At 59.4% G+C, this 23,689-nt stretch overlaps 10 protein-coding genes across 11 annotated transcripts; 4 read left to right on the forward strand and 6 right to left on the reverse strand.

The window, feature by feature from the left end:
* Nucleotides 1-496: 496 nt before the first annotated feature.
* Nucleotides 497-2,155, reverse strand: SDRG_08711 (hypothetical protein). The gene is made up of 3 exons (XM_008614606.1): nucleotides 2,096-2,155; nucleotides 1,739-2,049; nucleotides 497-1,687 (listed from the first exon to the last, which is right to left on the reverse strand). Exon 3 carries the CDS (start codon nucleotides 1,512-1,514, stop codon nucleotides 651-653), a length of 864 nt encoding a protein of 287 aa, XP_008612828.1. The 5' UTR covers nucleotides 1,515-1,687; nucleotides 1,739-2,049; nucleotides 2,096-2,155; the 3' UTR covers nucleotides 497-650.
* A 130-nt stretch (nucleotides 2,156-2,285) lies between these two features.
* SDRG_08712 (hypothetical protein) lies at nucleotides 2,286-6,807 on the forward strand. Its single transcript, XM_008614607.1, has 8 exons — nucleotides 2,286-2,329; nucleotides 2,378-5,123; nucleotides 5,175-5,346; nucleotides 5,389-5,830; nucleotides 5,878-6,147; nucleotides 6,194-6,325; nucleotides 6,367-6,418; nucleotides 6,464-6,807. The coding sequence occupies exons 2-8, from the start codon at nucleotides 2,394-2,396 to the stop codon at nucleotides 6,704-6,706; spliced, it is 4,041 nt and encodes a 1,346-aa protein (XP_008612829.1). The 5' UTR covers nucleotides 2,286-2,329; nucleotides 2,378-2,393; the 3' UTR covers nucleotides 6,707-6,807.
* Nucleotides 6,808-6,872: 65 nt separating this feature from the next.
* Nucleotides 6,873-8,166, reverse strand: SDRG_08713 (hypothetical protein). Its single transcript, XM_008614608.1, has 3 exons — nucleotides 7,578-8,166; nucleotides 7,436-7,521; nucleotides 6,873-7,393 (listed from the first exon to the last, which is right to left on the reverse strand). The coding sequence occupies exons 1-3, from the start codon at nucleotides 8,008-8,010 to the stop codon at nucleotides 6,911-6,913; spliced, it is 1,002 nt and encodes a 333-aa protein (XP_008612830.1). The 5' UTR covers nucleotides 8,011-8,166; the 3' UTR covers nucleotides 6,873-6,910.
* A 953-nt stretch (nucleotides 8,167-9,119) lies between these two features.
* SDRG_08714 (hypothetical protein) lies at nucleotides 9,120-10,403 on the forward strand. The gene is made up of 3 exons (XM_008614609.1): nucleotides 9,120-9,274; nucleotides 9,324-9,990; nucleotides 10,034-10,403. The coding sequence occupies exons 1-3, from the start codon at nucleotides 9,141-9,143 to the stop codon at nucleotides 10,325-10,327; spliced, it is 1,095 nt and encodes a 364-aa protein (XP_008612831.1). The 5' UTR covers nucleotides 9,120-9,140; the 3' UTR covers nucleotides 10,328-10,403.
* SDRG_08715 (hypothetical protein) lies at nucleotides 10,395-11,671 on the reverse strand (the record flags this gene model as incomplete). Its single annotated transcript, XM_008614610.1, has 8 exons — nucleotides 10,395-10,487; nucleotides 10,533-10,697; nucleotides 10,749-10,838; nucleotides 10,889-10,999; nucleotides 11,044-11,108; nucleotides 11,153-11,331; nucleotides 11,378-11,590; nucleotides 11,634-11,671. The coding sequence occupies 8 exons, from the start codon at nucleotides 11,669-11,671 to the stop codon at nucleotides 10,395-10,397; spliced, it is 954 nt and encodes a 317-aa protein (XP_008612832.1).
* Nucleotides 11,672-12,784: 1,113 nt separating this feature from the next.
* Nucleotides 12,785-14,271, forward strand: SDRG_08716 (hypothetical protein). The gene is made up of 10 exons (XM_008614611.1): nucleotides 12,785-12,805; nucleotides 12,850-12,917; nucleotides 12,965-13,010; nucleotides 13,057-13,134; nucleotides 13,188-13,280; nucleotides 13,332-13,466; nucleotides 13,513-13,689; nucleotides 13,736-13,836; nucleotides 13,881-13,929; nucleotides 13,977-14,271. The coding sequence occupies exons 1-10, from the start codon at nucleotides 12,797-12,799 to the stop codon at nucleotides 14,100-14,102; spliced, it is 882 nt and encodes a 293-aa protein (XP_008612833.1). The 5' UTR covers nucleotides 12,785-12,796; the 3' UTR covers nucleotides 14,103-14,271.
* On the reverse strand, nucleotides 14,134-14,806 carry SDRG_08717 (hypothetical protein; the record flags this gene model as incomplete). The annotated part of the gene is made up of 2 exons (XM_008614612.1): nucleotides 14,134-14,743; nucleotides 14,787-14,806. 2 exons carry the CDS (start codon nucleotides 14,804-14,806, stop codon nucleotides 14,134-14,136), a joined length of 630 nt encoding a protein of 209 aa, XP_008612834.1.
* Nucleotides 14,807-15,637: 831 nt separating this feature from the next.
* On the forward strand, nucleotides 15,638-18,520 carry SDRG_08718 (hypothetical protein). The gene has a single exon (XM_008614613.1). The coding sequence runs from the start codon at nucleotides 15,732-15,734 to the stop codon at nucleotides 18,480-18,482; it is 2,751 nt and encodes a 916-aa protein (XP_008612835.1). The 5' UTR covers nucleotides 15,638-15,731; the 3' UTR covers nucleotides 18,483-18,520.
* Nucleotides 18,521-19,015: 495 nt separating this feature from the next.
* SDRG_08719 lies at nucleotides 19,016-21,677 on the reverse strand. Of its 2 annotated transcripts, none has more exons than XM_008614615.1 (10): nucleotides 21,531-21,677; nucleotides 21,429-21,477; nucleotides 21,283-21,382; nucleotides 20,602-21,235; nucleotides 20,442-20,556; nucleotides 20,209-20,391; nucleotides 20,021-20,162; nucleotides 19,577-19,973; nucleotides 19,382-19,528; nucleotides 19,016-19,331 (listed from the first exon to the last, which is right to left on the reverse strand). In XM_008614615.1, exons 1-10 carry the CDS (start codon nucleotides 21,663-21,665, stop codon nucleotides 19,056-19,058), a joined length of 2,178 nt encoding a protein of 725 aa, XP_008612837.1. In that variant the 5' UTR covers nucleotides 21,666-21,677; the 3' UTR covers nucleotides 19,016-19,055. The 2 variants fall into 2 exon arrangements, with proteins under 2 accessions (XP_008612837.1, XP_008612836.1); XM_008614614.1 differs by having other exon boundaries at nucleotides 20,602-21,241.
* A 484-nt stretch (nucleotides 21,678-22,161) lies between these two features.
* Nucleotides 22,162-23,063, reverse strand: SDRG_08720 (hypothetical protein). Its single transcript, XM_008614616.1, has one exon. The coding sequence runs from the start codon at nucleotides 23,013-23,015 to the stop codon at nucleotides 22,164-22,166; it is 852 nt and encodes a 283-aa protein (XP_008612838.1). The 5' UTR covers nucleotides 23,016-23,063; the 3' UTR covers nucleotides 22,162-22,163.
* Nucleotides 23,064-23,689: the final 626 nt, after the last annotated feature.

The raw sequence follows: 23,689 nt of genomic DNA on the forward strand, positions 1-23,689 counted from the left end.
AACCATGCCGACGCGACCTTCCGCAACGGCGACGGGTGGTGGGGCAGCGACCGCAAGCCCGTCAAGTGGCTCGAATGTGCTCTCTAGTTGTGTTCATCGATTGATGGGGGCTGTTACGTTGTCGACTTATCGACTAATGCATTATTTGCTGTGTTTACCACGTCTTGCCTTTGCAAACTGTTTGGCGCTGACCGTCGAACCACGGTGACCACTCGACCTCCGTATTGCCGAGCGCTACATCGACGGTGTTTCGATGTAGAATGTCACTTTCACACATTTGCATGTTCTAACCATTCCCTTCGGCGTGGATAGGGATATATTCACTCAGAAAACGTTCTAACTCGGTGACTACACTATGACGTGCTCGTGCAAAGACGACGCGATTCGCTCGTACTGTGGCGTAGTAAGCTCTCAAGGTACTCAGCTCTTTCCTTGCCGCGCGAGGTTGACGTCGCCACGTACGGGCCCCAGCCAATGTATGTACACTAGCAAGGGGAAATCTTTATACAGTGCGGCACCTCCACAACTCAATAGAAATACTACACTACTTGAGCCGCCCACATTGGCATCGGTCGACTGGAGTACCACATTTGACATGATCACAATGTCACTCCTAGACGTCCTCCTTACGCAAGCAATATTAGTTTGATTTAATGGACGCGGCGCCCGTGCACGACCTTGGGTAGCGCTAGATCGAGCTCAAAGACTGCGTCCCATAGCTTGCCCGTGACGTACACGTGGTTATTCAGCGGGTTGTGTGCAATGCCGTTCATGACAGCGTCCATCTTGCGCCAGTCTTCCGGAATGGTCCGTGCGTGGTTCTCTAGCAGCGGCAGCTGGTCCAGCAAAAGTGCTTGCAGCACATGGCCCGTCGCCGGGTCAATGCGCAGTATCTGGTTGGTGTACCACACGTTCGCAAAGATCTCGCCGTGAATGTACTCGAGCTCGTTTAAGAGACGCACTTGGACGCCGTGCTGCGTCACGACGACACGGCGCACCTCGTCCATGCTGTTTGGGTCCAAGAAGAGGAGCGTCGCCGACCCGTCGCTCACGATGAGGTGCGCACCGTCCGTTGTCATGCCCCAGCCTTCGCCGGTCGTCGTCGCAAAGGCAAACTCGCGCTGAAGCGCAAAGGTGCTTCGGTCGAGCGCGTACCCGACTTTGGCCTGGTACGAGAGCGCGTAGATCGTGCCGTTGAGGACGGCGATGCCCTCGCCAAAGATGCCGTCGGGAAACTTGAACTCGTTGCCCGTGCCCACGCCCGTGACCGCATCAATCTCGCGGATAAACGACTGCCCGTTGAGGCCCGTGGACTCGAGAAGGTGGCCGCCGTCAAAGAGGAGGCCTTCTGTGAACGACGACACGTTGTGCGGGTGGATCGTCACAATGTCGTACGGGCGGTGGCTCAAGACCGACGCCGCGTCGGCCTGGATCGCGCCAAAGCCGGCGAAGGCTTCTTGGGCCAGCACCTGCAGGCACACGAGCGCGAGGCAGCGCCACGCGACCGAGAGCATGTTGCTATCTGGATGCCACGTTGCCTCTGCCAAGGGGCGGGATGTGCCGCAAATAACCAGCCTAAATTCGGCGTACGCCGCGATTTGCCACCATTGATAAAAAGCCGTTGGTTTGTCGACAGTCGCTCCAGCTCGACCTTGCTGAGCCGCGGTGGACTGCAGTCTTGAGGGCCCTATTGACCGAACGCATAAAACGCTATGGTATGCCTCATCGAACAGCGTACGGCAAGTCGCCCAAGAGCAACCAAATGCGAGTTGCAGAGATGAGGCACATTCTCTGGTAGACCGATGACGTTGTCGACGCGACCTTGCACATTCGACCGCCAAGACGACAAGACGTCCACAACCAAGTACCCATAGGGCCAATCCGAAGCCTCGAGCGCTTTCATGGACGTCGTCGTCCAGACGTGATTGCACGTGCACGAGTACATGTTTGATCCAGCCTGGCAAAGCATTTCCGAGGTTGAAGTGCTTGTTCCTACCTGGTCATGTACCGTCCGACGCGCCCCAAAGTAGATCTCCAAAATGACATTGACTAGCATCACGTCTTTGTCTATAGCCTCCTCCAAGATAGACTGTACTTGCTGCTCAAATCGCGAGTTCGAGGCGCTTGAGCTTAGGATGGCCTTTTGCTTTTCCGCCGAGACAGGCCAACTGCATACGCATTAGCATCTGGCGAGGTCATGTTTGCGTGAGCTGTAAGTGCGAAGCTCGAGCTCGTTTAAGTGCGCCCGTGTCCACTCAAGTCCGGATTTGCACATCCGGCGCGACCGGCGAGAACCCAAGATCAGCCGCAGCACGCACCCACGTGAGAGGTACGACAATGCAGCCGCCAGCCTCGCGCTCATGCAATCGACGCGCAGGTAGTGATTCTCGCCGATGGCTACGACGGCAAACGACCTCCGCGAACGCACGACGGTGCTGCGAAGGCGACTGCCAGCGACGTGGCCGAGCGTCGAGGAGGACGGCGGCTCGTCGTCCAGCGACGACGACAACAATGACGAAGACGGCGACATCAAGGAGAGCAGCTACGACGCATATGTTCCTGGCACGACGCCGCTTGGTGAAGCGCTCTTGACGTTTGCGACCTGCAACCTCCCGACGCCCGAGCCGCCGCTCGTGCCTGCGTCGCCGGTGACGCAGCTGCATCACGCGTGGCAGCGCTTGCCGTGGTACGTGCACACGTGTCTTGTGACGCTGGGGCTGCTCGCGTGGTGGTTTTCGTTTCTCGCCGTCTTTAGCGTCCTCTCGTCGCGGTCCATGGCGCAGCAAGTCGTGACGGCCGGCATGCTCCTTCTCGGCGCCGGCGCGCTCTACCTCGTGCTCATCTTCGTGCTCGTCCAGCTGCCGTGGACGTCTGCGTTTGGTGCGTCGATCTGGGCGCGCCTCCACTTGACGCGGCCGCCCGCCGACAGTCGCGTGCTCGTCGAGCCGTGCATCTGGGTCGCACTCGTCATGAGCTCGTACGCGCTCTTCCATAGCTTTGCGCTCTCGAGCCTTATCGGCGGCGTCACGGGCATTGCGCTCGTCCTTCTTGGTGACGTCATCCAAGTCTACTTGCACATCATCGGAAGTGCAAAGTCGACGCCCAAAGACGAGCAGCCGCGCAGCCTCAAAATCGTCGTCACGACGGTCGCGATCGCGTCGATCGTCCACCAATGCCATGCGCTCTTCTGGAGTGTCCTCAACGACGGCGCGCTCGGCGTGTGGCCGTACCTCCTCAGCATCCTCGTTGGGGTCTCGCTCATCGTCGCCAGCGAACTCTTGCTCTTGTACGGCCCGACGCGCTACGCCGGCGTCATCTTGCAGTCGCGTGTGCTGCACGCGCGCGACAATTGGCGCTTGCACCCGTTCCGGTCCTTGCTCGAGCTCAGCTTTGTGCTCTTGGTCTCGATGCTCGGGTACGACTACTTTGGCGAGCTCCTCATCTCGCTGCAAGTTGGCACGCTCGCCTGTACGGTCTTTATCTTGACGGGCGAGTTCTACCTCTACCCGACACGGACCACGATGCGGCACGGCCTCGCCGTCGACGACCACCACTGGATGAAGCTGCTGCCGTTGCTCTGCGTCCTCACCTTTATGCTCTACCACGTTGGCTTTATCCTCGCGCGGCACGTGCGGCTGCTCCTGCCGCTCCTCAACATCCTCGCGCTCGGCGCCACCGTGCGGCTCTGCTTGCCGCGCAAGTTGTGGCTGCGGCGCATGCTGTGGCGGCGCCTCGGCACGTCGTTCATGCGCAGCCACCCGTGGCAAGCGACGTGGGAGATGGTCGCGCACGTTGCGTTTGGCGTCTTCTTGCCGACCGAGACCCCGTTCGTGGTCCTTGTCGGCGCGAATGTGTTTTTTGACATTTGGATGGTCGCGTCCGAGCGCGTTGGCACCAAGCTCTGGGACGCTGTGTCGCTCCTGCAGTACGCACCGGCATGGCGGCTGACACTGTCGGGCCGCGAAGTGACGTCGATGCCCCAGTCGCATGCGCCGCTGTGGGACCTCGACCCGCCACCGGTCGCGACCAACGTCGTTGTCGATCGCCACGACCTCTCGATCCCGTTGTGCACGTTGATCAACTTGCTGGTGCTCTTTGGGTCGCTTGCGTCGCTCACGGTCCTTGTCACGACGCGGCTTGCGAGCGCGACCACGCTGCACCTTGTGTTTGTGTACACAATGTGCCTGGCGACGTGTGCCGGCTTGCTCTTGGGCAGCGTCGCCGACGGGCAGTACTACGCGTGGCTTCGCCGTCGCTTGTACGCGTTTCTGCGCGATCAAGTCGAGCGCTTCCCGCTGCAAACGTTTGTCGAAGTCGCGACCTGGTGGGGTGTCTGCATTGGCTCGTACGCGCTCTCGGGCTGGCCCGTCTTTGCGATCGGGCTCGCATCGCTCTCAACGCTGGTCGTGCTGCTCGGCGGCAAGTATGTGTCGCGGCGGCTCGTGGCACAGCGCGACGATGCGTTCTCCGCCACGTGCGCGGTCGTCTTCTTCATCTGCTTGATGACGTACGCGACCGGGCTCTGTCTCTACTACATTTACTGCCACTTTCGACGCATCGAAGTGGCGTTCTGCCTCGCGACCTTGTCCGGCGTCGTCTTTGTCGCGTCGAGTGAGCTCTGCCTGCTCTGGGAGCCGTCCCGCGTCGCGGGCATGATTCTCCAAACCCGTGTGACGCACGCGCGCACCAACTGGCGCCTCGAGCCGGTCCGGTCGTTCCTCGAGCTCTTTGTATGGGTCGGCGTCACGTACGGATCGTTTGAAGTGTACCAAGACGTGGCCCTGGCGCTCCAGCTCGGCACGTTCTCGGGCATCGTCGTGACGCTCTCAGGCGAGCTGTTTCGATCGCAAACGCATGTGCTCTTTCCGGATGGCGACGTTGCGGCGCAGAGCAGCAACCGCCCCAAAGTGCTGCCGCTGCTCTTGCTCTTTGCGTACGTGGGCGCCGGCACGTTTCAGTGGATCTTTGAGCACCTCCGGCGCCTCGAAGTCATGGTCCTACTCGCCACGATCGCTGGCATCGTCTTCCTCTGTGTCGCGGACGCCCTCGTGCTGTGGACCCCCACGCGCTGGGCCGGCCTCATCCTCCAAGATCGGTTTCTTCAAGCAAGCGCCAACTGGCACGTACGTCGTCGTGTTCGCTTGCTTCTTCGAGGACTATGCGCAATGACATAGATGCACCCGGTGCGCTCGTTTGTCGAGCTCGGCTGCTTCCTCGGCGTTATTTACGGCAGCCACGCGATCTACGGGGACCTCTTGGTCGCGGTTCAGTGCGGGACGCTCTCGGGCATGTGCGTCGCGCTCATTGGTGACCAGCTCAAGTCGCAGCGCGGCCCAACGCCGTCCCGTACGCATACTCGTTCATCATCGGCCTCTCATCTCGGCGTAGATGACAAGCAGCACCGCATTCTGCCGCTGCCCATCATGAGCGTCCTCGGGCTCGTTGGCGTCGTGGCGTTCAACACGATCTACACGCACCTCCGCAGCATCGAAGTGGCTTTTGTGCTTGCGACCTCGAGCAGTATCGCGTTCGTCGTCCTCGGCGACATGTTTGTCATTTGGCGCCCGACGCGCTACGTCGGCCTCATCCTCCAAGAGCGCATCTTGAACGCGGCGCACAACTACAAGAGTCGGCCGCTCCGGTCGTACGGCGAGTTTGGCACGGCCACCGCGGTCCTCTTCGTCGCATACCGCTACACGCTCGACGTGCTGGTGGCGATGCAGGTCGGCACCTTTACTGGCATTGTCGTCTGCGTCGCGAACGAGTCGATCACAACGTACGTGTCGGCCTACAAGCAGCGCATGGTGTCGCTCGCCGCGGGCCACTCCGAGTACGGTGCATCATCTTCTAGTATATACCGGCATATCGTTTGTATAGCGGCCAGGAAGACGCCCATTTGCTGGCCATGCCGTACGAAGTTCTCTTTGAAATTGCGCGGTTTTTGACACCGGAAGAGTTGCTGGTCGCGCGCGCGACGTGCCACAAAGTCAACGACCTTTTGCGCGCCGAGTCGGCGCGCTTCTGGCTCCACGCGCACTTGCGCCGGCAATGGAAGCGCTACGGCTTTGGGCCCCACCGCCGCCCGGTCCGCCGCAGCCTTATTTACGAAGCGTGGCAAGCGCTGGTGCCGAATCTCTGGGCGCCTCGGTACATACGCGGTCGCTCGACGCCTAGTCGCTAAGTCGATGTGTAGCAGCGAGCCCTCGACGCTGTTGACGGCCAAAATTGCGTGCAATCGCGCTCTCAAGTGGGTCTATCTGAACGCAGACTGGATTCGCAGCCACAACATGCCACCGCTATCGACGCCGCCGCCCACGACGCTCGCGTACGACCTTCACGACGGAGGCGGTCGCTTACGCTGCGTAGGCTGCGCGCCACGGACCCGGGCTTCCAAGTGTTTCGGCATTTACCCGACAAGGTACTTGGTGCATTTTCGCAGCCGCCGCGTCATTGCGGAATGTAGGATGTGCTTGGCATTACGCTGCAGAGCAATGGCACTGATGATGGGATCGACGTGATCCTCGTGCCCAGTCGGCTCTATGCCAAGCTGCAAGCCGACCCGTTTAGCTTTGTCGTCTCCGAAACGCTGTACGAAGTCGAAGCGTGCTCGACAGGCCACCTCGTCAACGCCGCGTTCGTGGCCATGACGGTGCTCTGCCTTGGCCACGCCATCGCCCGCGTAGTAGGAACCAACCCGAGCCCTTGAGATAGAGTGAGCTAGAGTCGAAGCCACAAAATTGTACATTGATGAAACGCTGTCGTGACGTCGGCGTTGCTGGGCGGAAGAGACACGACGTTGAGCCATCAGGTTGACCTTGTCCCCGCCGGGATCCCAAAGCGCTCACCGAGGTCCTGACAACAACAACGGCGCATGCACAGAGAAGAGGCTGACATGCATTACGAGGAGACCTTAGAAGTGGCTGGAGATGAAGCGCTTGGAGCTCATGCGGAAGGCAAAGGCGGCCGCGCCAATGATGCCCGAGTCGTACCCGACCGACGCCTTCTCGATCACGACTGGGTTGGGCAGCCGCGTCCACGTGTACTTGGTGTACGCCTCCCGGATGCGCTGCATGAACGGCTCACCGGCCTCGGCGAGGCCGCCCGAGAAGACAATCATCTCCGGGTCCAGCGTCCGGCAAAAGTTGACGCACGCGAGACCGAGGTAGTCGGCGACCTCGGCGACGAGCTCGTTGCAGACGTCGTCGCCGTCGTCGGCCAAGTCAAAGACCATCTTGGCCGTGATCGAGTCGGTGGGCACACTGGAGAGGCGCGTTGCGACTTCGGACGACGACGCGCGCAGCTTGGCTTGGCCAATGAGCGCCGACGCCGAGCTGTACTGCTCGAGGCACCCGCGCTGCGTGCACCCGCAGAGACGGCCATTTGGCACCATAATCTAGTCGTTCTCATAAGATACAACCGAGCGGGAGGGCCGTACGATGTGGCCGCCTTCAATGCAGCCCGTGCCACCGGCCACGATCTCGTCGTTGTTGACGATCCCAAAGCCGACGCCGGTCCCGAGGGCTATACATCCCACGCACATAAGCACCACGTTTCCATCCGATTCAAGCAGCACATACTTAGCATGACAAAGTTCTTGGCGCTGGCGGCGGCACCGACCCAGTGCTCGGCCGCGACGGCGGCGTCGGCGTCGTTGACGAGGATCGTCGGTACGCCAAGGATCGTCTTGAGCGACTCTTGCAGCGTCACGTCCTTCCAGTTGGGAAAGTTGGCGGCCGCATGCACGATGCCCGACGAGATTTGGCCCGGGCAACCAACGCCGACGCTCGTGACATGCGTCCAGTTGGAGCCATGGTCGGCGACGCACTCTTTGGCGAGCGCCGCGCAGAGCGCAATGACGGCGTCGGGGGCGCGGTCCGAGATCTCACGCTGGGCGCGGAAGAGCATCTTGCCCTCGAGCGAGACGAGGCCGACCTTGACGCTCGTGCCACCCAAGTCGATACCGACAAACATCGTCTTTGTTGCAGAGGAATTGAACACTGCGTCGGCCATCCTCCGCTTTGCTGTTTGCTCCGTCCTTTCTGCTGCTCGGGCGACGGGCGCTGTGATTGGCTGAAATCTCAAATGGCGCTTTGGACTGCACCATCGTCCCACTCTTGGCGGCGCGCGCGCTACCTTCAAGCGTCATCGACCGCCTCTTGAGAGGCCATGGGATCGCTCCAGCTGGCCCGCACATATTTTGACGGCTTGGGTTACCACGTCTTTGTGGTTGAAGTACGAGCCACCCACTCGATGCGGTACACTGCTTGTGCAGTGGGTTGGATCGCGCGTGTCCCTCGCTCACAACAGCTCGTACTAGTATAGTAGGCAGTGTAATAGGTCGAAGTATAGCAGCCGAACCGTCCAATTCGCATAGCCACGGCGTGCTGTGTAGTGGGTCGCTTGGGATTCTGGTCGTCGCGGAACAAGGGTCGACGTCATCGGCGCACGTGTGGGGACGTCGTTTATTGATGTGCAAAGATCGCGGGTACTCTTGATGTTTTCGACGAGGTCCTGATCCGAGCATCTTGGCCGCGCGAGGACGATCGATCTCGACAGCAACTCGATCCGACGAGGCTCGTAGCGAGGCATATACTATACGAATGCATGGAGAGGTCGGCTGCCGACCAAGCGAGCAAGGCGCGGGTAGTTCTTGCCGACATCGCTCAGCGGCTTTGTCGCTCGGCCGCTGTCATCCACCATCATAGCTGGATGAATCGAGAGCGTTGATCGCTCCAGCAATCTCGGTTTTGATTTTACTGCACCTGGCAGTGATGCACGCAACGCAATGACACAAAGTGAGGGCTCAAGTTTCATCTTGGGGTGCTCTTCGGCTCGCACGACGGGCCAATGTGCAACGGCAGTGTGCTGCTCGTACTCGATTTAGTACAAAATCGTTGGATGACATGGGAGTCTTCTAGGTAGCTGAGGATATTTCGCTCTAGTTCATCGTTATCATACTCGGGCCATGGACATATCAATGCACTACCGTAGTGCACGAATGGTCTTTACACTGGCAGACATTGTGCAAGCAACTCCAACCGCAAGCAACCGGTTCAAAATTAAATAACGGATATAAAAGCTTTTTAAAGTTGTCGTCCGGATAAGATGGCTGGCCTCACGCCATAGCTTCTTCTTTCCCGATGGAGGCCAGCAAGAAGCGCAAGCTGGGGTCGGGCGAGGCCGCGGACGCCCCGGCCCAAGACGATACGAAGGTGCTTATGCGCCTCCTCGAGCCCTTCTCTCGCGACCAGCTTGTCGCCATCTTGGTCAGCGCGTACGTGCGATCGCTTGATGAGACCCCAAAAACTCATGGCATCCTCTAGGGCCATGCAGCACAACTCGATCTTGACCGAGATCAAGACCATGGCCAGCACTGACGTCGTGCACCGCAAGATCTTTGTGCGCGGGCTCCCGTGGGACATTACGAGCGACCGGCTACGCCTGCATTTCGTCCAGTTTGGGCCCATCGAGGATGCGATCGTGATCATGGACAAGGCCACGGGCAAGAGCAAGGGCTTTGGCTTCGTAACGTTTGCCGATATGGAGGCTGCCGACCACGCACTCCAGGCACAGCCCCACGACATTGATGGGCGCAAGTGCCCGTGCAATTTGGCGGCGACCCACGAGTCGTTGTCGTCGTCGCGGCAGCGAGCCGAAGCGTCGTACCAAAAGGCACCGCCGCCCGCCGCCTACACGCCACCGCCAGCGACGACGTATCCGCCGCCCGTGCCGACGCATGCGCCAGCGTTGGCAAGTGGCGATGCCGGGCCTCCGGGCGATGAGACGGACCGCAAGCTCTTTGTGCGCGGACTGCATTGGGACACGCAGGTCGAGACGGTCACGACCGAGTTTGCCAAGTACGGCGACATCGAAGACATCTCGGTCATGAAGGACCGCCAAACCGGCAAGTCCAAGGGCTACGGCTTTATCGTCTACCGGCACCAAAACGCGGCCAAGCGCGCGTTGGCGCAGCCCATGAAGCTCATCGAGGTAGGCCAGCGAGACTCTTCGCGACGCTCACACGTGCTATTAGGGGCGCAACACACACTGCAACTTGGCGTCGCAGCCAACACGCGGCAACAACAACCACAGCGCTCCTGGCGCGGGCCACCACCACGCCCCGAGCCATGCGCACCACCCGCCGGGCCCGTACCACGCACCACCCATGCAGCCGGCCTACCCGCCACAGATGTACATGGTACCGCCGTCCTATGGCATGCCACCACCACCGTACGCCGACCCGGCCGCGTACGCAGCGTACCCGCAGCCACCACCCATGCCTGGCTACGGCTACCCGATGCAGCACCCGCCGCCGCCGAGACAATAGGACACCTCCTTGTAGACTACGCACACCAATACACAACCGCATGACCTTTTACAGTCTCCGCGCGGTTTCACGCAGAAATGGCCTTGACGCGCTGGAACTCGTGCGCCTTGAGTTCGCACGTGGTGTTGTCGCAGAGAGGCAAGAGCGCTGCCTTGTCCATCTAATGAAGAGTAGGGATAGGTAATGTCGGAGAGAGAGTACAGACCTTTTCAAAGAAGAGGAGTCCCGCGTAGCGCTCAATCATGTCGAGCGGCATGAGGAACGAGCGCAGCGGCGTCTTATCCGCAATGGCTTCGTTGGGCAACACAAAGCCCGCGGTCAAGTACTTGGCCTTGTCGCTCGTGGACGACTTGGTCGCAACCAAGACCACCTAGCAACGCACCAAGAGGCCTCATTACACTGAGGCATGGAACATGAGTACCTTGAAAAAGTGCGTTGGCACGGCGACGCCGTTCAAAGGCGTGCCCAGAATCGGGTACGAGACGCGGTACCCGTCACCTTTTTTGTCCTTCTACAGTTCACGGTTCGCAATGTGAGTGCGAGAGGGATGAGAGAGTCGACCGTCGGCAAGAAGAGGGGACCGCTGATGACGTAAACGCCATCGTACTGGTTGGCCAAGTGCCGCACAAAGCCTTCCACGCGCGACCAGTACCCGCGGTTGAACTTGCCGACCTACGCGGACGTTCAAATGAGACGAGATGCCACGAGTTGACGACCTGCGGCGAAATGTTGGTCATGAGAAAGCTCTCGTTCACTGCGACTTGGGATGCCGACATATCACCTACACATCGATGAGCGAGATGGAATGCAAGCAAGCAAGTGTACGTGCTGGCGCCAAGTGCCCACGGTCGTAGCCGCTGTTCTGGTACTCGGAGGGCGTCACTCGGAACGGCGGTGGCGTCGACGGGTCGCCCTTGAACGACGCCTTGACGCGGTTCACGTCCGGGCTCTTCTCAAGCGATGCCTTTGTTATGTACTCGGCGACCCACGACGGGTTGCGGAGCCTATGGTTTCATCAGCCACGTCATTCTCGAAGCGCTGATGGTAGACCGGCGATCGTAGCTCAAGACGTAGCCTTCGCGGACCTTGACGTTTTGGAGTGATGGCGCGCCAAAGCGCACGGCTTCATGCACGGGCGCCACCGAGTCGATACTGTCGGCTGTCTGGTCGGGACGGGCATCGTCGTCCAGAAGGAGAAACTCGACGGCGGCCAGTGTCCCGGCGGCGCCAAGGGCAATGCCACCAAGGCCAACACTCAAGAGCCTACGATGCATCGATTGAAGGAGCAAGTGAGAGCACTACGGACCGCTGCAGCGGCAGCGTCGTTGCGCGTCGTCGCGCCATTGCTTGCAAATCAACAAATACCAGAACCACAAATCGACATGTGATTGGCCATATATCCACAAAATTTCAACCAATCCGTTGCGATTCACTGGTTGGGCACCACGGCGCTCAGTGCTTGGACGGCCAAATTCCTTTCGAAAACGAAATCGCCCATACTTTGCATGTCGATAGTACACATGTTTGAGAACACGAAACACCAAGTCACACGGTCGTGCGGTGCCTACAGCGGGAGAAAGGTCGGGCGAAAGTAGATGCCGAATTGTACTGAATTCGGCATCATGTGGGATTTAAATGTGGCATATGCCAGGCGTAAATGTCCGATGTGGTTGCACACACAAGCGGCACAGCTCAACGACTATAGTTGCCTCGGTACTATATATATATATGAACGTGTTCCGCGTTATCTTCATTATGACACAAAGACTTCGCATACGTAGCGCTACGCCTGAATGCGTGGGAGTTGGCTCCAGCACTTGGTCGTTGGTACTAGAGAAGCTAACTTTATACCGCCCCTGTTCAATGAAACCCAAGCCGAAGCCGAGGTTATAGACGGTCCATTTTGCCTCACGCATCTTGCCATTCATGCCACTCGTAGCAACGACACGAGCTGTTTTCAGCCATCCAGCGGCAACAACGCTTGATTTCGCAGCTCGTCATGCCCACGCCGCTGCACAGTGTCCATGCTGCTCCTCATTTATGTACAGAAACGAGGAGGCAGCAAGGAGCACTCTGTCGTTCACCGCTGCCAAATCGTGGCCGTATCGTCGCCCCCCACCTCGGACAGACAACTCGTGAATCATCAACTAATGAATCACCTGATGCTTTTGATAGTAGTATTGCCTCGCTGCTCCGCTGAGAGCGCCCTCTCGGGCCATTGCGGATATTACGTCCTTCCTCTTTGGACGCATTGTTCAATAGGCTGTAGTATGACGTGTCGCTCGAAGACGCAGGGCTCTGCGCGCTGCCTTAATCCGATAACGTTATATATATTGGCGTAGCTTGCGCTCTCAAAGCATGGCCTGTGGCCGTGGCTGCGCGATGCAGGACGAAACGACTCAAGATATCAAGGATTGCGTGTCAGCAGCCACATTATTATCCGGATATCCGGTGGGAATCGGACAAGCCATGGCGCTCGTACGTCGGCGCGGACCCGCGGGACGATGCTAACGACGGGGTAGAGCCCCGAGGAAGACCGGTACTTTGGATCGAAGCTTCTCTTCCATGAAGTCCAGACCTTGCTCTTGATGTACGCGTTCATTACGCTCGCTACCAAATCCTCAAGCGCATGTGCAGGACGCCCGAGGTCGACGCGACGCCCGACGACAAGGACGCACTCGCGGTATGCGTATCGTGGCCCCATCCTCTGATTCAACCAAGCACGACAGGTAGCGCGCAAGCTCTTCGCTGTCGGCGAAGCGCAGCAGTACGTGGCGTTGCAGCCGTCAACGACCCAAACGTCCGAGGTCCGAGGTGCCACGTCCGCATCGACGCCAAGCTCATGGCTTGTGCCCCGTAGCCACCGCTGCTGGGCTTAACGCCCCATGCGATTCGAGCAGCGTGGGGACTCCGAGACCCCGACCACGTCGACAGCTTGCGCGAGCGCATTCGGGTAACCTCGCCGCCCTTTCCATCTCATCGCTTCATTTCTGCGACTCTCTAGACCTCGCTCCTACCCGACGTCGAGCGTCGCATCAAGGACAAGTGCCGGCTGCTCTGCGATGTGACGTGCCCTTTGCAAGGCGACGCGCCGTCGCTGCCGTTTGCGCTCGTCGAGCAGCTCCCCGAGACGCTCTCGGTACAAGACTCCACGGTCGACAACACTAGTACCAATCTGTCTCTAGGCACTCCAAGCCGCCTCAACTGCTCTCGAGAAAGAACTGATTGGGCTCGAAGAAGCCCACGATGTTCGCGTCCAGGAGATGGGGGCGCTCGTCGAGGCCATGGGCGCGGTGCTCCTGCGCACGATCCGTGTCCGTGACCAGTCGCCGTTCGTGACCAAGAAGATCGCCTGCCTCGAGGTACGACCGTCGACGGCGCCAGCGCTCTCACCATCGTCTGGCGCAGGCGTACATTAGCGCCATGCACGAAAAGACTGCGCTGCTTACAAAGCAAATGCTCAATGAAACGTACACGGAGCGGAAGCTCCACGCCCTCCGCGCCATTCGGTACCCTTCTCCTTGGCCAGGATGGCAACCTCCCTTCTCGGTAGAGAGAAGCTCGAGGGTCGATACGCCGCCGCGACGCAAGCGCAGAACGAGGTGGACCTGCCCTTGATCGGGCATAGCTCACAACCGTAATATTGTAGGTTCAAGCACGGCTGCAGCAGTACGAACTGCTGGGGCCTGCGTTTGCAGCGACCGCCGACCAGTTCGCGGTCGTTCAGCGCAAGATTGCCGAGAAGGAGAAATGGATCGCTTCTCTCGATGCTTAATGCAACGTACAAGAGCGTTGAGGAGGTCGACTCAAGCATGACGGAGCGGCGACGCTTGCATCGCATGGACGTCGTACGTGGCGCGCGCGTTCTCTTCACGAGCGCGGAGCTCGTTGTAGACTAACTGCGCTTGCTGGAGCTGTCCCAAGAGAAGTCTCTTCTTCTTCTCCATATCGAGGAGGATCGACTTGGTCTCTTGGATCTCGCTCTTGGCCTCGAGCACCTTGGTCGCCCACTCGGCGCGCTGCGGCTGCAAAACCGCGTCCATGTAGCGCTGCTCCTCTTCGATTTGCGAGGCCATGCTCGTAGCGGTCTCGGCGGACTCGATGAGGTCGGCTTGCATCTTGGCCGTGAACGCAGCCCACGTGGTCACCTCGGCAGTACGCGCTGCATCGACGGCGTCGAGTCGGGTCTGCCACGCTTGGCGCTCGGTGGATGCTGCTGCAAGTAAACTTGCGAGACGCTCCTTGTGCTCTTCGAGGGAGCGTGCTTCGTCCTCGAGCCGCCACAGCATCGCCGTCTCGTTGCAGCTCGTCGCTTGAAGGTCCATCTCGAGGAGCCGGAGGCGACGACCCTTCTCCCGCTGGGTCTTCTCCACGCCCGTGGTCATTTCTCCTCTAGGATCATGTGCTTCTTCGCGCCTGCGCTCCTTAGGTCTCCAGCACCGCGTCCATGGTCGCGTACCCGTCCTGGCCTCGGTCCATCCCGATCTTGGATTTCGAAATGACCGACTAAAGTGGCTCTGTAGTCGATCCAAGTCGAACGTTTACGACTAAACAGCCGTTCCGACCAATGATAACGCCGTTGACGTCAAGGGCAATGCTGGATCCCCGCTGCATATTGACAAGGTTGACGCTGCATTCTGGGCCGACAGAAGGTACAGCGCCACGTCCGCAAGCCGTCGAGCAGACCATTCCATCTCTATAAGCTGGCGGAGAGGGTCGAAGCGGCGTTCGTCGAAGTCGAATTCAAGTTGCGTACAGTGCACTGCTTGAAGGTGTTGAAAGCTTGAAGGAGCTGCTGACCACACTGCGACGCTGTTCCCATCACCTCTAGCCCGCCGTGTGCTGGCACCGCTGTCGCTCAGATGGATATTCCCTGCATATTATGCTGCATCGAAGCTGCTGCATAGTACATGCTGTCGAGACAGGAACACTCGCCATGTTCATCCGACGATACATCATGTAGCAGTGCATATTCCGAGGGATGAGACTGTGGCCTTCTGGCAAAGCCCATGTGCAGTTTGCGATCATGGCTGTGAGCTTGGAGAATAATTCGCTCCTTCATGATGGAGCTTTTGTCAGCTGAGGACACGACAGTTCGGACTGGCCGTGGACCACGTACCGTGCTTGACGTTGGAGGATGCTGATTTGATATTACTTGGGCACAGTGCCTGGAATGCTCCAAGAGCAATCTTCCGCTTCGAGCCAGCTGACGCGATCGCGACAGGCGCTGCCCATGTGGTCAGCAGGGAGTGAGCTTCAACCAATCCAGCTTCAGAGACAGCCGCATCTTGGCACCATTGGCCCGAAGCACGCGCCAATGCTCTGAACGCGCGCCTCTTGCTCCCCCGAGGATGCTCGCGCGATCCATTCCCATGTTCACTTTCGAATTTCCTCGCTGTGTAACATGCTTCCCAGCATCGCACTCCTGTTCTCTGCGGCTGCTGGCCTCGTGGCGGCCCAGGACGCGCCCGACCCGACGTACGGCGGTGCGCTCTACGCCTTTACGGCCTACGCGTCGCCGCTCGTGCTGCCCGAGGTGCTCGACATGACGGCCGGCGGCTCGCTCAAGATGAACATTGGCCAAGTCGATAGCCATGCGTGGGGCAACGGGATCCCGACGACTGCTGTCTACGGCTACGGCGTCGTCGGTCGTAATATGTCGCACCCGGGCCCGACGATCCGCGTCAAGAAGGGCGTGCCCATCAACGTCGAGTGGTTCAACACGCTCGGCAGCTCGACGCACCTTCTCGGGCGGTACATTGAGCCGACGCTGCTCCGGTCGACGTCCGAGTGCTTTCCCAACTGCGGCATTCCGGTCATCACGCACGTCCACGGTCTCGAGTCGCCGGCGCAGTACGACGGTCTCCCGCACTACTCGATCTACAAGAACCAGTCGTTCAACGCCGTGTACAACAACAAGCAAGGCGCGTCGACCAAGATGTACCACGACCACGCGATCGGCCTCTCGCGCCTCAACGTGTGGGCGGGTCTCTTTGGCCTCTACATCATCGAGGACCCTGCGCTCGATGCGTCGTACAACCTCGCCAACATGACCGACATCCCGCTCATGATTGCCGACAAGATCATCGACCCGAGTGGCAAGCTCCTCTACACGAGCGTCGTCACGTGTCCGACCACGGGCACGCTCTGGATGTCCGAGTCGTTTGGCGCTGTCAACACGGTCAACGGCGTCGTCATGCCGTACCTCGAGGTCGGCCAGGAGATGGTGCGCTTCCGCATCGCCAACATGGCCAACTCGCGCCACTACGATGTGCAGCTGCCGTTTTCCGACAAGTGCAAGCTTATCGCGGTCGACTCGGGCTATGTGCAGACGCCGATGCCGGTGAACGCGTCGACGACGCTCTTCTCGCTCGAGCGCATCGAGGTCGTGTGCGACTTTACAGGGGTCGCCAACGGCACGACGTTCGACATCACGGACGGCGCCAACGACATTGCCTCGTCCTACACGTACGACCCGCGCATGCTGCAGGTCCGCGTAATCGCCAAGACCTCGACGCCGGGCAAGGCCGTGACGCTCCCGACGCGCATGACCAAGCTCAAGGACCTCCAAGCCTTGTACAAGTCGACGAACGGCAAGCTGCGGACAATCACGATCGGCGAAATGACCGACATGAACAAGTGCCCGACGCAGTCGATTCTGACGCAGTACGGCCAAGTCGCCAACGTCTCGACGATCACCAACAAGCTCATGTGCACGCGCGGAAAAGTCGAAAAGTGGCAGTTCAAGAACCCGACCGACGACACGCACCCGTTCCATTGGCACCTCGTCAACGTCCAGTGCGGCCCGGACGACGACCACATCAACAAGAACGAGCTCAAGGACGTGTACGTGATCCCGAACGGCCCGAAGGAAGACCGGACGCGCATCACGCAGGTGTGCTACGTGGCGTGCACGCCCGACGAGTTCCTTCTCGAGGGCAGCAGCCGCGCGGCGGACGACTATGGTTTCTCGACCGACGAGCCGTACCTCGCGCACTGCCACATCATGGAGCACGAAGACAACAGCATGATGGCGTGGTTTCAGCTCATGAAGGAAGACGACACCAACCCGATCGACGACGGCACGGTGGTCTCGTCGACGCCCGAGCTCACGAACGCGATCATCTGGTCGGCCATCGGCATGAGTTTTGTCGGTGGCATGGCCACGACCTTGTCGGTGCTCGTCATTTCGATCCCGCGTCTCAATTTCATGGCCGGCGACAAGGCGCTCGCCATGACGTTTGCACTCTCGGCCGGTGTCATGCTCTTCATCTCGCTCGTTGATCTCTTCAACGAATCGATCACCAACTTCCGCAACGCGTGGGCGGTCGGGGGCTCGGAGGGCGTCGACCCGGAGCTCATCGAACAAGGTCTGGCGCCGCCCGGCACGGTCGCGCCCGTGTGCGACCCGACGTGCGTCGGCTACGCGTGGCTTGCGACGACGGGCTGCTTCTACGGCGGCATTGCAGTCATCTTGCTCCTCGAGATCATCGTGCACCGCGTGTTTGACTACCACACAAAGGACCTCGCGACGCTCGGCAACCATACCCACGACCACCAGGACGAGCACGAACTCATGACCAACGCTGTCGAGGTCCGCACGCCGACGGGCAAGGGCCTTGATGACCACGACGATGGTACGCCATTGAGCTCCGAGCCGGACGACGCCGAGAACGGCGAGGCGAAGAAGACCGAGATGCGCCGCGCGGGTATTCTGACGGGCATCGCGATCGCGATCCACAACTTCCCCGAGGGCATCGCGCTCTTTGTCGCGTCGCTCCAAGGGCTCAAGACGGGCCTCGTGCTCGCGATCGGTATTACGTTGCACAACTTTCCCGAAGGCGTCGCGATCGCCGCGCCCGTCTACTATGCGACCAACAGCAAGAAGCAAGCGTTCTTCTGGACGGCGCTCAGCGGCATTGCGCAGCCGTGCGGCGCGTTCATTGGGTGGGCGACGGTCTCGGGCGGTGTGACGCCGCTGCTGTCGGCGGTCTTGTACGGCTTTGTGTCGGGCATGCTCGTGTGCATCACGATGAAGGAGCTTGTGCCGGGCGCGTTCAAGTTTGGCGGCCACCGCTTCCTCGCGTCGTTTGCATTTGGCGTCGGGATCATGGCCATCAGTCTCGTGATCCTCAAATTTGTCGGCAGTAGTTAAAAGTACCCAAGTATATTGCCTTGACTTTTCAAGTGGACTGTTTGTTGTTGTGCGCGCGAGATCTTGGATCTTTCGGCGATAAAAGTTGAAGGTTGACAGCGCACGATTCTATTGGCCAAACATTCCAGGCATTTCGACCAATCCGATGGCATCGCACTTGGCGTGTGCGGCTGCAAAGCTGCTTGCAACGCAAAAGACCATCGGAAAATGAAATGGCTGCCACTCGGCCTCACGACAGAGCACACTTTGAAGAGCACAAAATGCTACGTCCTGCGCTCGTTGGACGCGCAGAGCAGAATTTACGCGTCGTCCAATATTTATTTGTGGTATACGCCATGCTTACCCACATATACCACATTTAGTCGGATGCCGCCGATCCTCATCGAACTTTTGACGGCCTCGATGGTGCCGTATGAGTATCCAAGATACGGTGGGTTCACTGACCTGTACATGAACCATTACTTGGCCTCACTCGCAGGACGTGATCTTGGGAGTAGGCATCCCCGTCCGTACCCGTTCGAAGCACTGCACCATCAACAGTAGCAAGTGTGCAATATATTTGGTCGTATTTAGCTACGCGAGCGCATGCACGTTGGTAATCTTGCGCATCTTCCAGTACAAGTCACAGAGCTGGGCTTCGATCGCAAGCAGGGCCACCAGCAGTTGCCGTGCTTCGACCGCACAGATCCGACGCGGTGCGAAGAGGTCCGCGTACGATTCGTAAGCGTGTGTCCACTTGGCTTCAAGGTGCAAGAGCGCCTCGTAGCAGCCTGCAGCGACGCACAACGCGTGCGCGGCCTTGGCGTCACCCACTGCCGGCGGCAGCTTGCTCAAGACACTGGCGCGCACCTACCAGGAAAAGGCAACTTCAAAACCTCACTGATGCGGCAACACAGTACGAAGCTCAGATCGCTTGCGTCCGAAACACCCAACGTCAGCAGCACTTGGCGCTCAACGTGGTCGGCCACAAGCACCACAACATTCTCCGAGTTGACGCGGACCCCGAGCACCGCACGCGCGCCATCAAGCACAATGGGGTCCCCGAGCTGCAGATTCGACAAACAAGTGGCGGCGGCATGTTCGCCACGCGGTACCGAAAGATGCAGTGACCACAAAAGCGGCGCCGAAGGCGGCAGCGCCATCGGGGCGTCAAGCATCGCCGCAGGGGCCCACAGACTGCGCGGAGACGGCGCCCCGGGGCGCGGTACGTAGAGCTGCTTGAGCATCGCAGCGCTAAGCTGGGATTGCCGGGGTACGCCGGGCCACGGCGTGGCTTGTGCAAGCAGATGCACGTCTACTGTGCCAAGAGGCAGCAATAGCGGGTCTTTGCTCTCGACTAAAAACACCAAACGACACGTGACGCGAAGCAGCGAGTGGGAAACCACGGGCAACTGCGCAGACCAAGACGACTGAAGGGACGGCGGACAGGGCACACTAAACTCGCTCAAGTCACCGCTGTAGGTGCCGTGCGACACCGTCACATGCAGCACCCTACAGCCCCACGGTCACACCAACAACAGCATCATAGCAGGTACTACCATTGCTCCAAGGACACAGCGCCGTGGGTCGATTCGAGCGTGACGCGAATCAATAGGTCTTCGCTTGATGCGCTGCAAAGACCAAGCGACGGCTCGTGACGCCGACGCGTCGTCACCGCGCATGTTACGACGCTGGCGATACCTGCATAGCACGCTCGAGGTGTTCTGACGACAGAAGATATGCCAACCGTGAGCTTGAACACGCTGGAGAAGACGTAACGCCGCTTCGAGGTTCGTCAAGGACCGGTCCAGGGCCTTGGAGACGATGAGAAGCGAGGCTTTGGCATCGGCGGCAGCCTGGATCGCGTTCAGCTGTGTTTTGATCGAGCGGTCCGTGCCGGCGCGACGGTACATGCCCACTTTGCCGTAGCCTACGTAGTCATTCCATTCTAGTCTCTATTTGTTTTGAAGATTGGCGGACCTTCGTGCAGGGGCGCAACGGCCATCGACGGTGGCAGCGTCAGCACCAGAAGTTGGCCGGTGCTCCCCAAGCACGTCACGGTGCTCTCGCCATGGCTGCAAAGCGCAACGACGTCCTACTCAGCGCCACGTAAGCCTTGTTCGCAGAACACGTGCGCTACGGGTGGCAGCGGCAGAGCGAGGGGCGACTGCAGCGCGTCATTTGTGACGGGGCGCGCCCACAGAGCGCCGTCCAATGTACAGTACACCAGCGCCAAGCACCCAGGCACGTACACAATACCCTGGGTCACTGGTCCCTTCGAGGATATTGTGCTCGGCTGCGTGAGTAGACTCGTGTTGCCACTGGCGTCTGCAATCGCAAGACCAGCATTCATCACCACAATGCCTTGTATCGCGGAGGACGCTTCGTGCAATGTCCCAGTGCAGAGCACCGCACGCGCAGCACTGAGCACTGCGAAGCGCACAGAGCCGTCGCAGTCGCCCTGAAGCAGAACGTACTGGGCCGTCTCGGGCGCCTTCATCCGGGCGAGAAGCCAGCGGCTGAGGCGGGCCGCGGGCCGCGCGACGAGACACGTCGACTGGTCGCCTTCGAGTTCCTCGAGCTCCACCGGCGCATGCGGGCTCGAAAAGACGGTTGTGGGAAAGATGTTGCTCGTCGCTGCAAAGGTAGATGCGTCGATGGCGCAGAGCGACTGTACACCCGGCAGACACGCGATCGGTGCGGCCGATATGCTCGCGGCCGACCGCCGGTGCTTGGCTCCGAGAGGCTCGTCGATAAGAAGGTCCTGCGCTGAGCTACAGCTATCAATGGGCTATCTATATCGCTCGTAAGGATCGCGTACTCTGGTGCGCGGGCGAGCGTGATGGTGCAAAGCGGTTGGCCGGCGGTGGGCTTGGCCACGGACCATATATGGCCTGTTGCGGTTGCTACGAGGAGCGCATCTACGAAGCCATGAGTGCAATGAGCCATGGCGATGAGATGCCCGACCTTCCAGGATCTCGACGGCCACAATGGCGGCGGGCGCCTTGAGAACGGTCTACAAGATAGCCATGGCATGACGACGACGCCTCCATGTAGAGCTGCGTGTACGTGAACGCGGCCATCGAGAATGCAGTGGAGAAGACGTGGCGTCACGCAGGCAGCGACGAGCCCGTCCTTGGCGCAGAGTCGCGCTGCTCGACGGTCGGCGACGCGGGCGAGCCGAGCGCTTCGAGCAACTTGCATGGCCGTGTGTCGCGTTGCGGATTGGTCGAGCCATCCGATATTCTGATTGGCCTATTTTGATTTTATTTTGAACCAATCCGCGACACCTGCGAGCGATCCACATACCGCGGCCCCGACACCCAAACACGGTGATGAGAGGTCGGAAAATGATTTCGCTCATACTTGCCATAGGGATAGCAGACATGCTGGGGAGTCTAAAAATCTACCTCGCGTCGCCGTTCGAGACCTACAGCGCAAGAAATGGACCCTCAACGCGTGGATTTTGAGTTTCAGATTCGGCGTTAGCTTGTGCAGCATATGTGTTGCCAGATGCGCTCTCAAAACAAGCTCTCAAAACAAACCGGTACAGACCCAGTTAACCTTGCATGCCAGAGCCCATTGAGGAGTGACCTCTCGTGTAGTATATTGCAGCTGCGCAAGTACGTACCCTACATGTATATACTGATAATACATGTACGCGCTGCCATAGACAAGACTCGTCTTTGAAGCAACCACGTGTCAATCAAACAGGCTACACGTATTATCTGGGATCGCGCCGCCAAAATGACGCTCATAAATGTATTCGAGCTCATTGCCGATGGACCAGCGGACGTTCTCCTTGTACCGATTCGCATACTGCTTGATTTTTCGAAGCAAGTGCTGGCGGCGTTCCCACGTCATGCGGCAACGACACACGGCGTACACCGAGTGGTTGGCCTCAAAGACGCGCCAAGCGACCTCGGACGTACCCTCGGGGGGCGTCCACCGAATCTCATGTGTGCGTTTGCAGTAGTAGCACGTCTCGTCGTCGCCGTCCGGCGGCAGCTCGAGCCACGGCGACGGAAGCGGCTGCACGAGGTGGCGCTTCAAGTACGCGTGGCAGCGCCGGCATAAAATGCTCTCAAACTGCTCCTCTTTGGGAAAGAGCCACTGCGTTGGGTTTGCAATTTGCTCATTCGACCACACGGACGCCGCTTTGGGATGCGAGGAACTTGACGCAGCAGCGTCCGCGCACAAATTTGCGTCCTTAAGGTGTGGAAGGAGCTGTAGCCGGCTGGACGACAGCGTGCGCGGACCAAGCTCGAGGTGGTAGGCGCCGCTCGCGATCGTAAATTTACGCACAAGCGTCGCGGTGCGCGGCGTGCATGGTGCCGCTGCCAAGTGCGACGAGCCCAAGCGCTGCAGAAGGCGGAGACTGTGCGTCGACCCATGGCCTTTCTCAGCATCGCGCGTGATCGCATGGAAGAGCTTTGGGGTTCGAAACGGCGCCGACAGCTTGGCCTGCCGCGCGGCTTCTGGAAGGGCAGACACGCTGTGACGTCGTAGCATGGGCAGCGGTGGTCGGTCACTGTCGCTGCCGCGGCGTTGCATGCACTGCAGATGACCCTACACGGATCACTCTATTTTTATAGACATCCGAAGGCTCTATATACACAGTGGTGGCATCATTCAGTGAGCTCGCTTTTACAGAGTTTTTATCTCGATGGCTCGTCGGATTTGGCTCCACGCCGACATTGTGCAATGACGCAAAGCGTGCACTGGTCACCATATTCTAGGACTCGCGGTGAATCGATTCGTAGGCGTGCGTGTTGGCGAGTGGGTGAGCTCGTTTCTGTGCTGTCGAAGCACGGCAACTGCTGGTGGCCCTGCTTGCGATCGAAGCCCAGCTCTGTGACTTGTACTGGAAGATGCGCAAGATTACCAACGTGCATGCGCTCGCGTAGCTAAACACGACCAAATACATCGCATACTTGCAACTGTTGACGGTGCAGTGCTTCCTACGGCTACGGACGGGATGCCTACCCCCACGATCACGTCCTGCGAGTGAGGCCAAGTAATGGTTCATGTACAGGTCAGTGAACCCACCGTATCTTGGATACTCATACGGCACCATCGAGGCCGTCAAAGTTAGATGAGGATCGGCGGCATCCGACTAAACGTGGTATATGTGGGTAAGCATGGCGTATACCACAAATAAATATTGGACGACGCGTAAATTCTGCTCTGCGCGTCCAACGAGCGCAGGACGTAGCATTTTGTGCTCT

The sequence above is a fragment of the Saprolegnia diclina genome (genome assembly GCF_000281045.1).
Source record: "Saprolegnia diclina VS20 unplaced genomic scaffold supercont1.27, whole genome shotgun sequence".
Lineage (NCBI taxonomy): Eukaryota > Oomycota > Saprolegniomycetes > Saprolegniales > Saprolegniaceae > Saprolegnia > Saprolegnia diclina.